At 38.3% G+C, this 15,437-nt stretch overlaps 1 protein-coding gene across 3 annotated transcripts in view; it reads right to left on the bottom strand.

Annotated features, from left to right (window-relative positions):
* C1H5orf34 (chromosome 1 C5orf34 homolog) overlaps positions 1 to 15,437 on the bottom strand; it is a 33,777-nt gene that overhangs the window by 10,388 nt on the left and 7,952 nt on the right. For all 3 annotated transcript variants that reach the window (XM_044232287.1, XM_044232297.1, XM_044232303.1), the window contains exons 4-10: positions 14,382 to 15,028; positions 12,603 to 12,701; positions 11,190 to 11,313; positions 3,938 to 4,029; positions 2,803 to 2,872; positions 1,853 to 2,023; positions 1,356 to 1,450 (exon numbers count right to left, since the gene is read on the bottom strand). In XM_044232287.1, the coding sequence (XP_044088222.1) occupies positions 1,356 to 1,450; positions 1,853 to 2,023; positions 2,803 to 2,872; positions 3,938 to 4,029; positions 11,190 to 11,313; positions 12,603 to 12,701; positions 14,382 to 15,028 (1,298 nt within the window). The remainder of the gene's footprint in view (positions 1 to 1,355; positions 1,451 to 1,852; positions 2,024 to 2,802; positions 2,873 to 3,937; positions 4,030 to 11,189; positions 11,314 to 12,602; positions 12,702 to 14,381; positions 15,029 to 15,437) is intronic.

Raw genomic sequence — 15,437 nt, 5'->3', positions numbered from 1 at the left:
AACCAGAACACACCCATTAATATATAATTTATACATTATAAATGTATAATTACAATTACATATTTTTATATAAATAAATTTATAAAAATTATTTAAATTAAATATAAATTATATTTATATAAATATAATTATATATAATTATAACCAAAACACACCCATAAATTTATAATTTATACATTCTAAATGTATAATTATATATAACTCACTGAATATACAAAACAAGTATCAAGGTTAATAAAATGATCAGAAGTGATGAGCTGAAACAAATAGTAATGTTTGCCAAATACTGTAGTTTTTTAAAAAGATTTATTTTAGACAGAGAGAGTATATGCTTGGGTATGCATGCAAGCAGAGGGAGGGGAAGGGCTGAGGGAGAGGAAGAGAATTTCAAGCAGACTTGGGGCTTGATCCCACAACCCCAAGATCATGACCTTAGCCAAAATCAAGAGTCAGACGCTTCACCAACTGAGCCACCCAGGGGCCCTTAAGACACTACATTTTTGATGCAAATTATTCAAGCCAGCAATGAATATTAGAGCATTTAGACCAAAATGCAATAAATCCCAACAGAAAAATAAATTCATGAGGTAAAGAAAGCAATTCTTTTGTGAATATTCTCAAGTAAAATCAGTAACATGTCTAGAATGTTCAAGTTGACTGATTATAACAAATTACATAAACCAAAAGCAAAAAAAATTTCATAAAAAGCTGATTTCAAGAGTCTTCTCCATCTTAAGCATCAGCGAATTAATTTTATTCCACTTTATAGAAATATACCTAAGTTTAGTTATTTGTGTAAACCTTACCTCAAATTGGTTAAGGGGTTAATTAATTGGTAACACAGTTTTCCACAGTCCAATTTCCACAGCAAGTCAGTTATATTGAAAACATTTATTTTGACAAACCACTTGAATAAAAATGGAAATGATTAAAGCTGACTTGATTTATTTAGTTATGCTAGATGCCAGTATTATTGTAAATTCTGAAACCTGCTGGAATAACATCATGCACATTATCTACCTGGAAAAACTAAAAATATCTATAACATTTAAATAATGTTTATATGCTTCCCCTCTAAGAGGAAAAATTATTACTATCATAAAAATAATTTTTAGGGGCACTTGGGTGGCTCAGTAGGTTAAGCCTCTGCGTTCGGCTCAGGTCATGATCCCAGAGTCCTGGGATCAAGCCCCAAGTAGGGCTCTCTGCTCAGCAGGGAGCCTGCTTTCCCCTCTTTCTCTCCCTGCCGCTCCCCCTGCTTGTTCTCTCTCATTCTCTCTCTCTGTCAAATAAATAAATAAAATCTTTTTTAAAAAGGGGGGGTGGGGAGAATTTTTAAAACTGCTTTTCAGTACCTTTCATATGGTCCAGGACGTTCAATCTGAATTAACTGATATTGTCCATCGGGAAAAGTTAACCTACCCCAACCTAAGTTGAGACCTTGATCTACCTTAAGAAGCAAGGAGGAAAGGTAAGTTTTATAATTTCAAAACTGAAACAAACATAAAATGCAACAAAAGCCTCTCTAATTTATCAATTTAAAAAATAATAAGTAGATGAATCATTAAAACTTTATTTTAATTAATTTAAAACTTATCTTTTACAAGGATTATGGTATTATTTAACCACTCCTCTATACCAGTCCTTCTCTATATAATCAGTTACCTTTATAAGAATGATTATTTGTCATCCTTTCTGGTTTTTGCTAGGAAATCCAATGAGATTACTAAAACATCTTAATGGATTTTACACTTCAAAAAATAAATTGAAATAGTGTGGTACTTTATTTTCTTTGTTCTATTTCCACAGGTTAAAAAAATGAAAAATAGATTTCAGTCTGAAATATAATCACCTGTCTCTTTTCAATAAAAGAGCTGAAATTCCAATTTAGGGTTAGAGTAATGCCATCTAAAAAGAGAGCATGTACTTTGTCGTCAGAGTATGCAAGAAATCTTCCCACGCTGGGTATGAGTGATTCTCTCAAAAGCAAAGGCAGTATATTGTTATCCTTTATCCCAGGTACCTAAAACCAAGTTAATAAAAATAGCAGGAAAGAGAGTTATCCATTTAATTATGAAACTCTGAAGTAACTTTATTCAGAAGTTGGATACTATAGAATCCTTACATATATTTTCACTTTTCCAGAAGTGGATACCCAAATTAGTCTAGGACAAGCAGATTAAGTTCTAGTATCTTTGGAAAGTCACGGTTCTGCTGAATTTTACGTAGAACACAGAAAACCATTAGGAACTACAGCAACATATATAGGTTTGTAACTAAATTCGTACAGATACAGAGATCAAAGTCTAAGAATCATTTCCTTTAAGTCAATGTTAAAGAATTTACTTTACAGTTATGGAAAAACAATAGAATACTGTAATATCATAGTTTAAAATAACTACATTTCCACATACTTCAAATCCAATCAATTCCCCTGCCCTCTTTCTCCACTAAGAAAAAAGAAACACAAATTACAGACAAAGTATAACATAAAAGCTGGACTTTGCAGAGTTTTTCTAGTAAGTGGATATTTTTCTTAATAAAGCAATATTAATGTTACAAAGAATTTCTCACTTGACTTAGATGAAAGTAACTTGAACTTAGAGGTATGTATGCAAATAATAAAACAATTTTAAAAATCTTGCTTTTAAAATAATTTTAAGGGGCCCCTGGCTGTCTCAGTCAGTGGAGCATGTGACCTCTTGATCTCAGGATTGTGAGTTCGGGCCCTAAACTGGGTATAGAGATTACCTAGAAATAAAAATATTTAAAATAGTAATAAGAATAATAATTTTAAGATACCATTTTCCAGCAGCATATACGATAATTATGGCTTAAAGAAAGCCTTGTCTTGGTACAATGTTGAAGAATTCTGTGAATATGAAAAACAGTTCTTAAACATTTGCAAATAATGGCATTTTCCAATTCTAGCAACGCATTCTCACTCCTCTACGACATGTAGGCAAGTAAATTTCCATTTCCACTAAATTTCATTTCCACTAAAATATGTTCAGAACACTTTTCTTCCAGAAATCCTCTATTCCCCTGGAAGGGGGTTGCTTTCTTTTGTGTTAAGATTACATAGTTAAGGTTACTCCTCTGATTTTTTTTTTTTAGCAATGAAATGACTCCAAATGGAGAGAATTTTCAGGTGCTCCTTTCTATTGTCTCAGAGTGCTAGGGAGGTGAATCAACTGTCTGTGGGAAATCAAATTACCAATCTTGCTCTTTCAAATCTAGCTTGGAAGTTGCTTAGACATTTGTAAAAATAATGGGTGGCTCAGTGGGTTAAAGCCTCTGCCTTTGGCTCAGGCCATGATCCCAGGGTCCTGTTACTGAGCCCCATATCAGGCTCTCTGCTCAGTGGGGAACCTGCTTCCTCCTCTCTCTCTCTCTCTGCCTGCTTCTCTGCCTACTTGTGATCTCTAATAAATAAATAAAATCTTTAAAAAAATAATTTAATCCAACAATACACTTTCATGGTTCTGACTGCCACAGATTAGTTAGTTAGTAGAATTTTAAAAACATATGAGCCAAAGTACCAAACTACACTTCATTTTCAGACTCTCTATTACTCTGTAAGATAAAAAAGCATGAAGATGTAAAAGGCACCATGAAATCCTCAGCTGATTCCAAGGCACAATGACGATGCACTCACTGCACTCACCCAGAGAAAAGGCACCATTTCCTACTACCACTTGTTTGCCATATTTGGATGTTTCTCCATATTTAATTTCAAATTTCAAAGCCAGAAGTACTCTTAAAATGATGTGATTACCTTATTTTATAAATGAAGAGACCAGAAAAACTGACCAATTTCACCAAAACACTTACTTCCACTGTATCTACAAATTCTTAATCTAACCCTAACCACCAGAAAATGTATCAGGATTCTCAAACACAAAACACGTGAGTCAGTTGAATGTGAAGAACTTACCTGGTTGCTTGTTTAATTAGAGAACACACAGAGAACAGACTTCCTGGTCTATCAGGAGGAAGGTTATTTACTGAGTAAGTTTTCTCTTCTCTCTGAAAATTAATTTAAAATGAAATAGCTCAATAATAAATCCTGGCCATTATTAATTAACTATTTTTTTTCAGTTTTGTATTTATATTGTGACAAGGCAAGCAGTTATTTTAACTTCATCAAAAGCCCTCAAAAGGTATATTTTTAAAGGTATTTAATGCTTTTCCTTTTTTCCCCATTTTTTAAAGTCTAGCTTTCATCCTGGAGAGTTACAAAAGTTGCATTCTAATGCCCTATAATTTACTGCACACTTTAAATTTTGACTGTACTTAATATGGCAACTACATTAATTTTGCTACACATTAGCAGAAAACTTATCATATAAGCTCCCCCCTTTACCCCTCAGAACAAAAGGGAAAAAAAAGCCTATATAAATTTTAAAAAGCTATTTTAGTTGAACAAATAAATAATTTTATTATATTTTATTAATGGAAGAACTATTGCTACAATTTGTGGAAGACAATTTGTGTATTCCTTATAAGTTCAGCTTCTTGAATTGAAAAATTTTGTTATTTCCTCTGAATTCCCTCTTTCTCAGACTCATTAATATTTGTGTTTCCCCGGGGTTCTGCATTCAGCTTTGTTTTCTGATTTCCTGACTCTTCCTGGGTAATCCCAGCAGAGTCCAAAGTTGTGTGCATAATAAATATAATATCAACAGCTAACATTTATTAAACATATACTATATGCTAGGTGCTATGCTATGTAATGTACATGGTTTATTTCATTTACTCCTCAACAACTCTGAGATAAAAACTATTAATACCTATTTTTTTTTTTTTTAGATAAGGAAACCGAAATATGAGGGCTAAGAAGTAGCACAGATCATGGGGCACCTGGGTGGCTCAGTGGGTTAAAGCCTCTGCCTTCTGCTTGGGTCATGATCTCAGGATCCTGGGATTGAGCCCTGAATCAAGCCCCGCATCAGGCTCTTTGCTCAGCAGGGAGCCTGCTTCCTCCTTTCTGTCTCTGCCTGCCTCTCTGCCTACTTGTGATCTCTATCTGTCAAATAAATTAAAAAAAAAAAAAAAAGTAGCACAGATCTAATTTGAACCACAAGAGAATATAGCCCATCCATACTTTACCATCAGTGAGAGAAGATGGGCTTTGAAGTTAAAACAAAGCTGAATTCAAATCACAGGTATGTCTCTTACTAACTGTAATGACAGGCAGGTTTATGTAACTTTTTTTTTAAAGATTTTATCCATTAATTCATTTAAGAGAGAGAGAGTGCATGGAGCAGGGACTGGCGGCGGGCATTGTTGGGAGGAGGAGGAGGAAGAATCTGGAGCAGACTCCACAGTAAGCAGGAGCCCCACACAGGCAGGTTCATTCTCACAACCAGGAGAGAAGACCACCACCCCAGCTGAAACCAAGAGTTGGAGGCCCGGGGCACCTGGGTGGCTTAGTGGGTTAAAGCCTCTGCCTTCGGCTCGGGTCATGATCTCAGGGTTCTGCGATCGAGCCCCACGTCGGGCTCTCTGCTCAGCGGGGAGCCTGCTTCCTCCTCTCTCTCTGCCTGCCTCTCTGCCTACTTATGATCTCTGTCTGTCAAATAAATAAATAAAATCTTTAAAAAAAAAAAAAAAGAGTTGGAGGCCCAACTGATTGAGCCACTCAGGTGCCCCTTATGCAGACTTTTATAAACCAGGACACCTACAACCTATGAAATGGGGATACTACCTACCATCTGGACTGAGGATCAATGATATAATTCATAGATAAAACACCCAGGGAAGAATTTAGTATATAGTAGATCATCAAAAAATAGTCCCTCCTCTTTTATCCTGGACTGTAGACTTGAGTATCTAAACCTCTACTAAGCTTCTCCACTGGATATCTCACTTTGACATGTAAAAAATGGAATGAACTTCATTTCAAAATCCGCATTTTCTCCTTCTATACTTCATATATACCTGTGGTGTCTTCTCTCTACCTGGAACTCGTTGCCTCCTCCATCATCTCCCTTTGTCTAACTCCTACTTTCCCTTCCTCTCAGGGAAGCCATTACTGAGGTCCACAGACTAGGTGAAACCTAGGTATGTCCACAAGCACAGTACCCTCCACTCTAGCTTCTTGGTTTTCATTATGATTTCAACTTAATACTTTTTTACTTAATGTCTTTCCTGCTAGGATAGAACTTCATGAAGCTAGAGGCTGTGTCTGTTTTGCTGACCTCTGTATTCCCAGCAATGTGCTAAGGCACATGATAGACACTCAAACTATTGGATTTTAACTATTTATATCTTTCTCTATTGGATACTGAGTTCCTTGAGAGTTCTTGTTTTGTTTTTGTTTTTGTTTTTTATGATTTTATGTATTTATTTGTCAGAGAGAGAGAGAGGAAGAAAGAGAGCACAAGCAGGGGAAGAAGTAGAAGGAGAGGGAGAAGCAGGCTCCCTGCTGAGCAAGAAGCCTGATGCAGGACTCTATCCCAGAACCCTGGGATCGTGACCAGAGCCAAAGGCAGACACTTAATGGACTGAGCCACCCAAGCATCCCAAGAGTTCTTGTCTTTTCTACTCCTCTATTTCATCAATTCTAAGATGCTCATTTTTCACAATTTAACACCTCTGAAATCTGGATACACCTTATAATTAAGAGGATCTTACTCTTAGGCAAATGGAGTTGAGATCTAATAGAATTTAAATGTTTTATTGATATCTCCTGGTAAGATCGAAAAGCAGCCATCATCAAAACAACTTAGTTTTGATAAAATTTTGGCTTAATAATGTGCTTGGCACCACCACTCACTGATTTATTCAATAATCTGTCATCATTTTTAAGTCCTTCCTCATCCCCGCTATCCAGTCAGTCATCAGTTCTGTTTCCTTAATATTTCTTGTGTCCATTCCCATCGTCATCATTCTCATTACCACTGCCTAGTCCTCATACTTCCTTCCCTGAACTGCTAAACATGTCTTCTAACTGGTCTACCTCTTCCCCACCCCAGTTTATCTTCCTCTGAAACGACCTAACAAAAATAGGATGCCATTTCCCAACTTAAATCCTTCAGTGGCTCTGCAAAAGCAATATAGTTTCCCATGCGCCATTTATGAGCTGGCCCAACTTCGTGATTTAGTCTTTTCCCTGGACATTCCCCCCAACATTGGATCTCTCTAGCATTCCGTCTATGTATAGCATTTTCATTTCCTTCAACACTCCCCACTCGCCCCAGCCTCTAGTTAGGTGACATTTATCTATCTTTTTCATCCTCTAGCAATAAAGGTGTGTTGAACAAGACAGGGCTTACTTCTAGTGTGGGCTAGTTAGCAAATGAACATTAATCAGTTAGAAAATGTCACATAGTATTAATTGCCGGGAAGAAAAAAAAAAAAGAGGAGGGAACCATGACTGTGTCATAGGTAGTTTCTCTAATTTGGATAGTCAGGAAAAGCCTCCTTGAGGAGGTGACACGTAAATAGCAATTTTACCAACAAGAAACCAGCCATGCAAGGAGTTAAGCAAGTATGTTCCCTCAGCTATATACTCCTCCAACCTCTATTCTTCTTCTGTGTAACTCCTTCTTTAAAATTACAGGTCTAGGGATACCTGCCTGGCTCAGAGTAGAGCATCTAACTCTTGATCCAACTCTTGACTTGGGGTTGAGTTTGAGTGCCATATTGGGTGTGGAGATTACTTAAAAAATAAAATAAAATGTAATTATAGATCCTAGCTCAGCCATATCATCCTCCAGAAGATTTTTCCCCCATTCTGGGTCAGGTGTCCCTCCTAATGTGGTTCCAGAGCACCAAGTTCTTATCTCTACAGAAGTAATTACATCTTTCCTATTTAAAAATTTAAGCATACAAGTAGCAATATATCACTAATATTTTTGGGGGGGGGGACAAGCAAAAAAAATACAAGATTTAAGCCCCTCCCTACTCCCCCTCCCCAACAAAATCCCACACTCCTCCCCAAAGTAACCAGTTCATTTTTTTTTCCTTAAAGATCTATCTATTTATTTGAGAGAGAAAGAGAGAGACATAAGTGGAAGAGGCAGAAAGAGAGGGAGAGAGAGAATCTCAAGCAGACTCCCTGCTGAGCACAGAGCCTGATGCCGGCTCATTCTCACAACCCTGAGGTCATGACCTGAGCCAAAAATCAAGAGTTAGATGCTTCATCAACTGAGCCACCCAGGTGTCCCTTCAGTTTGGTTTTTATCTGCCCAGATCTTCCCCTGTGCATTTACATGTGTACAGTCATATATTTGGGTTTGGGGTTTTTGTTCTTTACAAAAGATATCATTGTACATGTTCTTCTGCAACTTTCCTTTTTCACAGTGTCTTGGAGATCTTTCAATCTCTCTCTCTCTCTCTCTGCATCTACATCTTCCTCATTCCTTTAAACTGCTGCACAGCGTCCCCATAATCTGACCACACAGCTCATTTCACCATTTCTCTACTGATGCATTTCGACTGCCTCCAGTTTTTTGTTACTACAGGCAATGCTACAATCCACATCCCTGGCCATATTTCTATGTGTATACGTGCTAATATTCTGCTAGGATAGATACTAAGAGGCAGGATTTCTGCCAATTTAACTTGATATTATCACATTGTCTTTCCTGAAGGAAAGAATCAATTTATACTGAATCAATTTATACTCCAACCAGTACTATGAAAGCACCCTTTTCACCACACCCTTGCCCACAGTAGACACTATCAACCTTTCGACAATTCCATGAGAGAAAAATACGTTATTTTAATTTGCATTTCTTTGATGCAAGCAGTAAACCTTAATGTTTCCACATACTAGGAGTTATTTATATTGTCTTTTCTATGGCTTAACCATTCTTACTGTTCACTCATTTTTTTTTCCAATTTATTTATTTTCAGAAAAACAGTATTCATTATTTTTTCACAAAACCCAGTGCTCCATGCAAGCTGTGCCCTCTATAATACCCACCACCTGGAACCCCAACCTCCCACCCCCCCCTTCACTCATTTTTCTATGAGAGGTTTTTTTGGTTTTGGTCTTTTTATTCTGATTTGTAATGCAGAATATTTTCTTCTAGGCCTTTGCTTATCTTTTTGGCTTTATCTCATTTAACAGAAGTTAAATATTTAAAATTTAACATAAGTTGAAAACTTCACGGTTGCCAAGCTTTTATTTTATGCCTTCCAGTGTTTTGTGTTGTACTTCAGAAGACCTCCCCTCTCCCGATATTATAAGCCCCGTTCTTCCATATTTTTTCCTGACCATGAGAAAGTTTGGTTTCTTACATTTAGCCCTTTAACCCATCTGGAATTTATTTTTGAGTATGGGTTAAAGTAAGGAGCCAACAATTTTATCCCAAAAAGACAGGATTTCTAAATCTCTTCACTCCAGTGGACAGACATGAAGTGAAGTGTTGCTCACAGAGGTCTGAGAGTGAAGCCCGCCCAAAGCGGTCCACCACAAAAGCACAATTCATCTGGACCTTCTGTTTTATCCCCAAAGCTCATATTTCTCCTCCCTGATATATTTGCTTCAGTATAAAAATTATTGTCCCAGAGGCACCTGGGTGGCTCAGTTGGTTAAACGTCTACCTTCAGCTCAGGTTGTGATCTCAGGGTCCTGGATTCAAGCACTGTGTCAGGCTCCTTGCTTGGCAGGGAGTCTGTTTCTTCCTCTCTCTCTCCCCCTTCCCCCAACTCGTGCTTTCCTGCTCTCAATAAATAAAATCTTAAAAAAAAAAATCATCCCTCTCCTTTATGTCTTTGAGTAAAACTGAAGCTCCAGGAAGATGTACTGTATTTATCTTGTACATTTTCAAATTCTCAGTACATAGCAGTCAGCAGTAGAGGTACACATACCTACTCTACTTGCCTGTTTACTTGATTGTCTCATGCACTACACACACACACACACACACACACACACACACGCACACACACTACTGGTCACACTTTCATTTCATTTCATTTCCTCGTTTGCCTATCTGACTACTCGGTTATGAACCCTTCAGGGTAGGAGCTCTTCATGTACCCAGTGCCTGACAGAGTGTCTGCCTAGGAGTATTCAAATAACATGTACTGAATAAATGAATACTTTCCTACAAATAGACCCAGTGGGAAATCTGTTCCTATATATAGGTTATATACATAAAAATATTAATGAATGGAAAGATAGTTGGGATTTACTTAAAATATAATTAGGGAGTGGAGGGGACAGTGGGAAGTATAGATGGAAAAACTGACAAATAATTTATCACTCCAATTTCCCCTCTGTAATATGGAAAGAAAACATATTCATTATGTTCCGTCCTGCAAAGCCAAGCCAGGTGATCCTATAGTGATCCTTACATAACGGTGGATGTCACATGTCAGATTGGGACAAGCAAATTTAGACAATTAACAATATAGCCATATGATTACATTTTGGTCTGATAGATTAAATATATCATGTTATGTTTCACTGTTTTCAAAACAGAGGACAATCTTGTTTCTTTTTTTTTTTAAAAGAGAGTGGCGAGGGACTGAGGGAGAGGCAATCCCAAGCAGACTCCACCCTCAGCATGGAGCCCACCACGGGGCTCTATCCCACAACCCTGAGATCACAACACAAGCCAAAACCAAGAGTTGGAGGCCCAACCAACTGTGCTGGTCAGGTGCCCCTTGTTTAACTTTCTAGTTGTATATAAAGATTTAGAAGCTGAGAGGTATTTTAAATATGCAAACAGCTACCTGGTAGGAAAAAAAAGAATGTGCTTTTAATGTGCATATTTTAATTCAAAAAAGAATACTGATTCAAAGTATTGCTGCTGGTTTTAGTGTTTCCTTATTGATAAATTCTATGACATGAGAAGTTTAAATTTAACTTCTGATTTAAACATAAATTGGGGCACCCACCTGGCTCGGTCAGTAGAATGTGTGACTCTTGATCTCAAGATTGTAAGTTCGAGCCCTACCTTGGGTGTGGAGCTTACTTAAGAAGAAAGTCTTAAAAAAAATTAACACAAATTACTTAGGCAAATGACTGGCAGAACAGAGGATAAGAATGCAGTAAAAATAAGGTGGTTAGTAATCATTGTGATAATGCTGGCAAAAGGTTGTATGAGTTCTCCAGAACGTGTAGGCAAGCAATGTTATGTAACGATCAGATTTCCTACATATATTCAAAATTATTTAGAAAACAGCTATATACAAATTCTTAAGCTGAGACCCAATTGTCAGCTTACCTCTTCTGATCCTTCTTGAATGGAATAATACGTAAAATACCTCCCAAAATAAGCTCCCTCTGACTTGAAAACAGATCCATCTCCAGGATAAATCTCTATTGAGTTCCCATTTTTATGGTTTAGTCTAAGGAAGAAAAATAATCATTAAATTTTTTCCCAATTGAGACTAAAACATAAATGAGAACAAACAAACAAAGTAGTATGGGATTTTGCCTATCCAGCAAAAGGGATCATTTCAAACTCTGCACCCAACCAGCTAAATTAATTTTTTTGCAAACGATAAATAGAACACATAGAACTGGTTAATGTACCTATTTCAACAACTGAGCCTAGTTTTTGGAAGTCAGGCATCTTATCATCCTGGTATCCCCACTGCCAATCACTGTAGCCAAAGCAGACACAGTCACTGCATATACTGATCACCAAAGAAATGCCCACTGCAAAGAAGTTAAATATGACAACTTCAGAACCTGAAAATAGGATTATTCTTCAATAATGAAACTAGCGGACTCAGTACCTAATGAATGACATTAGCCATGTGTGAAAGGCGCTACCTCTAAGAGAAGGTCACATCTGAGGCAGCCAACTACACTCAAGGTATGGGGTAAATAATGTGTAAAAACTTCAGCCAAGTCCATTTTAAAAAAAATATGAAGAGGGGCGCCTGGGTGGCTCAGTGGGTTAAGCCGCTGCCTTCGGCTCAGGTCATGATCTCAGGGTCCTGGGATCGAGTCCCGCATCGGGCTCTCTGCTCAGCGGGGAGCCTGCTTCCTCCTCTCTCTCTCTCTGCCTGCCTCTCTGCCTACTTGTAATCTCTCTCTGTCAAATAAATAAATAAAATCTTTAAAAAAAAAATATGAAGAATATGTTGTCAGGAGGGAGTGGGCTTTCATCTAAAAAAGGAGAGCCTAAAGAACAAAATTGTGTAGGGCTCTTCTAGCATTATTCACAGTAGTGAAATCCTGAATCTAGCCAATATTAGCATTCTAGTCACCAGAGAGCTATACTTTGTGGTGCGGTAGGAATAATTCAGTGGAATAATGCAGACACAGAGAAGCCTCTAATCTTCTCTAATTCCACGCTCAACAGGCAATATTTTGATGTGACTAATTCAGACAACTAGATCCTCTAATGCTGGGAAGTGGTATCCTAACTGAGATGAGTATTTCATTCACCAGCAAAACTAATCCTCTCTGGCTCTGAAGTTGTCACAAAAATCCTGTGAATATGGTTAATGTAAATCAGTCACAGGACCCCTATGTGCACTCATAAAATGACGTATTTAGAACTATAAAATTTAGGACCAAACAGAAGAATGACGGTCCTGGCCTAAGTGTCCTTTTGCGAGAGTCTGTCTGCCTCCCTCCCCTCTGACATAGCTAAAGAGCTCCCACTCCAACACAGGTGCCTTACCGATAAGTTACACCTTTGTACCAAACCACTTTCACCAGCTCGGGATAGGAATATTCTTCATCCAACTGTCTTTGTGAAAGTGAGTCACAAAAATTCCACCTGTGAAGGACAAAATACAAGCCTGCAATTCTCGTCACTCAACACAATTACCTTTAGAAGTCAACAAAATAGTGCTACTATAACAAGATGTATTTCTTGCTTAACTTGTTAGGTCAAAGAAAAGTAAAAATTCATATAAAAGCGTAGGAAGGAAATTGAAAACTTTTCTTATTTGTCCATGTATTGTCTTCAGTATTTTTAACAATCTCCCTATTCAATCTCAGCACAATTTTATAAATTAACAGTTTTACTAACCTTTAAAGTTTAGGATTCAAACAGCATATATTTACTGCATTATCTATGTCATTCACACTAGGGATATAACACCCCAAAAAGCAGACACAGTCACTGCCCTCAGTGAAGATGCCTATCAAGTATGGATGTTAAGCAGTAGACACAGAACACAAAGAAAGGAGAGTTACTGGATGCTATGGGATTGTAGAAGAACCTAATCTGTCTGGGGACTTTAGGACAACCACCGGAAGGAAGAAAGGCTTCCGCTGAGACCTGCAAATGTGCACAAGTTAGCGAGTTGAGAAAGAGAAAGCAGTGTTCCTGGCTGAGAAAAGAGCAGGTGCAGTGGTGAAACAAAGCTTGGACACGCATTCTAGAAATTCTAAAAAGGCCAGTTGAGCAAGAGTAGAAAGAACAAGGGAAGTGTGGTGAGGATTACAGATGTAGGAAGGGATCAGAAAATGGCAGGCCTGTTTAGACAGGTTTAAAGAAAATGGACTTTAATCTGAGGTTAGTGGCAAGTTATTGAAAACTGTTCATTCAGAAGCCTAAATCTCTTTCAGTGTGTACTTAAAATACTAGATTCCAATTTTAACTAGATAATCATGACAAGCCTGAAAAATTACTCCCATTTTGCTTTAAATAACAAATATATCCTAAGAGACAATCTGGATCAAAGCCCAATTCTGCACGCGCTAGCTATGTGACTCTGCTAGGGTTACTTAACCTTCCTGTGTCTCAAGTTCCTCTATAAATTGGGGTGATAACAGTACTTACCTCATGCAATTCCTATGCTAACCCAACAGGTGCAGTGCCAGGGTGCCTGGCACGTAGGCACCTCGTGTCAGCTACTACCATCACTACTGTGCTCCTGAGAGAGGATTTTGACCTCTTAGTCGATGGAACGTTCACTGCTTTTTTCAAAAATGTTCAATGAATTGATTTATAGTTAGCTCACCAAAGACAGGCGTGGCCTCTGAGACTAGGCATGAAAGAACGAACCCAGGATCACAAACCGTCAGCTCCGGGCTCCAGCCCCCCATGTGATGGGCTCCACGGAGCGGCAGCTGATGTTCCTCTGTGCTCACCATCAGAGCCCTGTGCCATCACCACACTTTCATTATCATTTCAGTGACGGTGACCTTCACAGAGTCTAAGCTCCCGGAGAAGTAGGGACTGTGTCCTGGTCATCTCCACAGTCTGTGCGTCACAGAGGATGCAGTGTACAGTCAGCCTTGCACAAACTCAACGCATGGGCAGACAGTAAGGGACCTACAAAATGCATGGGCTAGGGAAATGATTTACTATCGATTATGAGCAAAGTTTTGGACCACCAAATGAACTTCCCTTATGAATGGCAGCAGATGACTGAGGAAGAAAAATTATCTTTAGTTAAGGACAGGCTCTGACAAGAGCTTGATGACAAAGAAGCCATTCTCCCATTACCTGTGCAGGTGGGGGACAGGACAGCTGAGTAGCAGGGCCCTGGGAAGAACAGAAACCTCTTTTCCTCTTTCCTCTGAAATCTCAGAAGTGAATGTTCTACCCTGGGAGGTGTCTGCCTCACTTCTCGACATACTGCTGATTTTATTATGAAAATGAAGTGCTAAAGACAAAGGATATTTCCATTCCTCAGGACAGGAGGCCACAGGCCAGCGCTGCTTCACCCACGTGTACACACACGTGTGTCGGGTACCAGGCGGAGGTGGCTCCTCCTTCCCTTCAGCTCCGTCTGCACAGCTCTCCTTCTCTAAAGTTTCCTTGGATTTCGTGAGCAAACAATAAAGTTCATTCTCTTTATTCTTCAGTCTCTGTCTTGGTAAACTTCCATAGGTACAGGTTTTGCCTGCTTTTTCCACTAGCTTGTCCTTTCTGGCTTGATTCTTCTTTTCTGACAATACTATAGACGAATTTGGCTTCTGGCTTACTTTACACAAAAAATGTACTGTGAATTCATGCTGCGATCTGGGCAGGCAAAGGTATGCGTGTCCATCCAACGATACTATCTTCACGCTGCCGCTCTGTGTAAGTATCATGCCATCATCGGTGTCAGGCCTGGGCCACCTCACTTCTGAGAAGTCAACGAAGATAAGCTGAGTAGAGGAGAGAAAGAGAGATGGGGAGTATTTTGTCAACAGTCCAATGTTTCCATACATTTGATGCTTACATATTGGGCAAGAAATCTCTTGAAGTTGGGTTTGTGTTTTACTACCTAGAGAAAATGAAAAATGGAGAGCCACGTGTCGGTCTATATGCATTTTCCACAGAATATTTGATATTGTTAAGATTATCTCGCTTAGAAAGATGTAAAATAAACACACACATACATATAAAAAATGAAAGAGAGGAAAAAGAAAAAAATGATCCTGACTATATTTAGTGTTAGACATATTTTTGTTTGAAATGTAATATGATCAATAAACCTTGCTTTGCTGCTCACCAAAAAAAAATAAAAATAAAAAAAGGATCAGAGATAGATTTTCAGCCCTTCCCAAAAGTCTA

Source organism: Neovison vison, chromosome 1 (assembly GCF_020171115.1).
Source record: "Neovison vison isolate M4711 chromosome 1, ASM_NN_V1, whole genome shotgun sequence".
Lineage (NCBI taxonomy): Eukaryota > Metazoa > Chordata > Mammalia > Carnivora > Mustelidae > Neogale > Neogale vison.
Note: the sequence above shows the minus strand (reverse complement) of the source record. Positions and strands in the feature narration are given on the sequence as shown.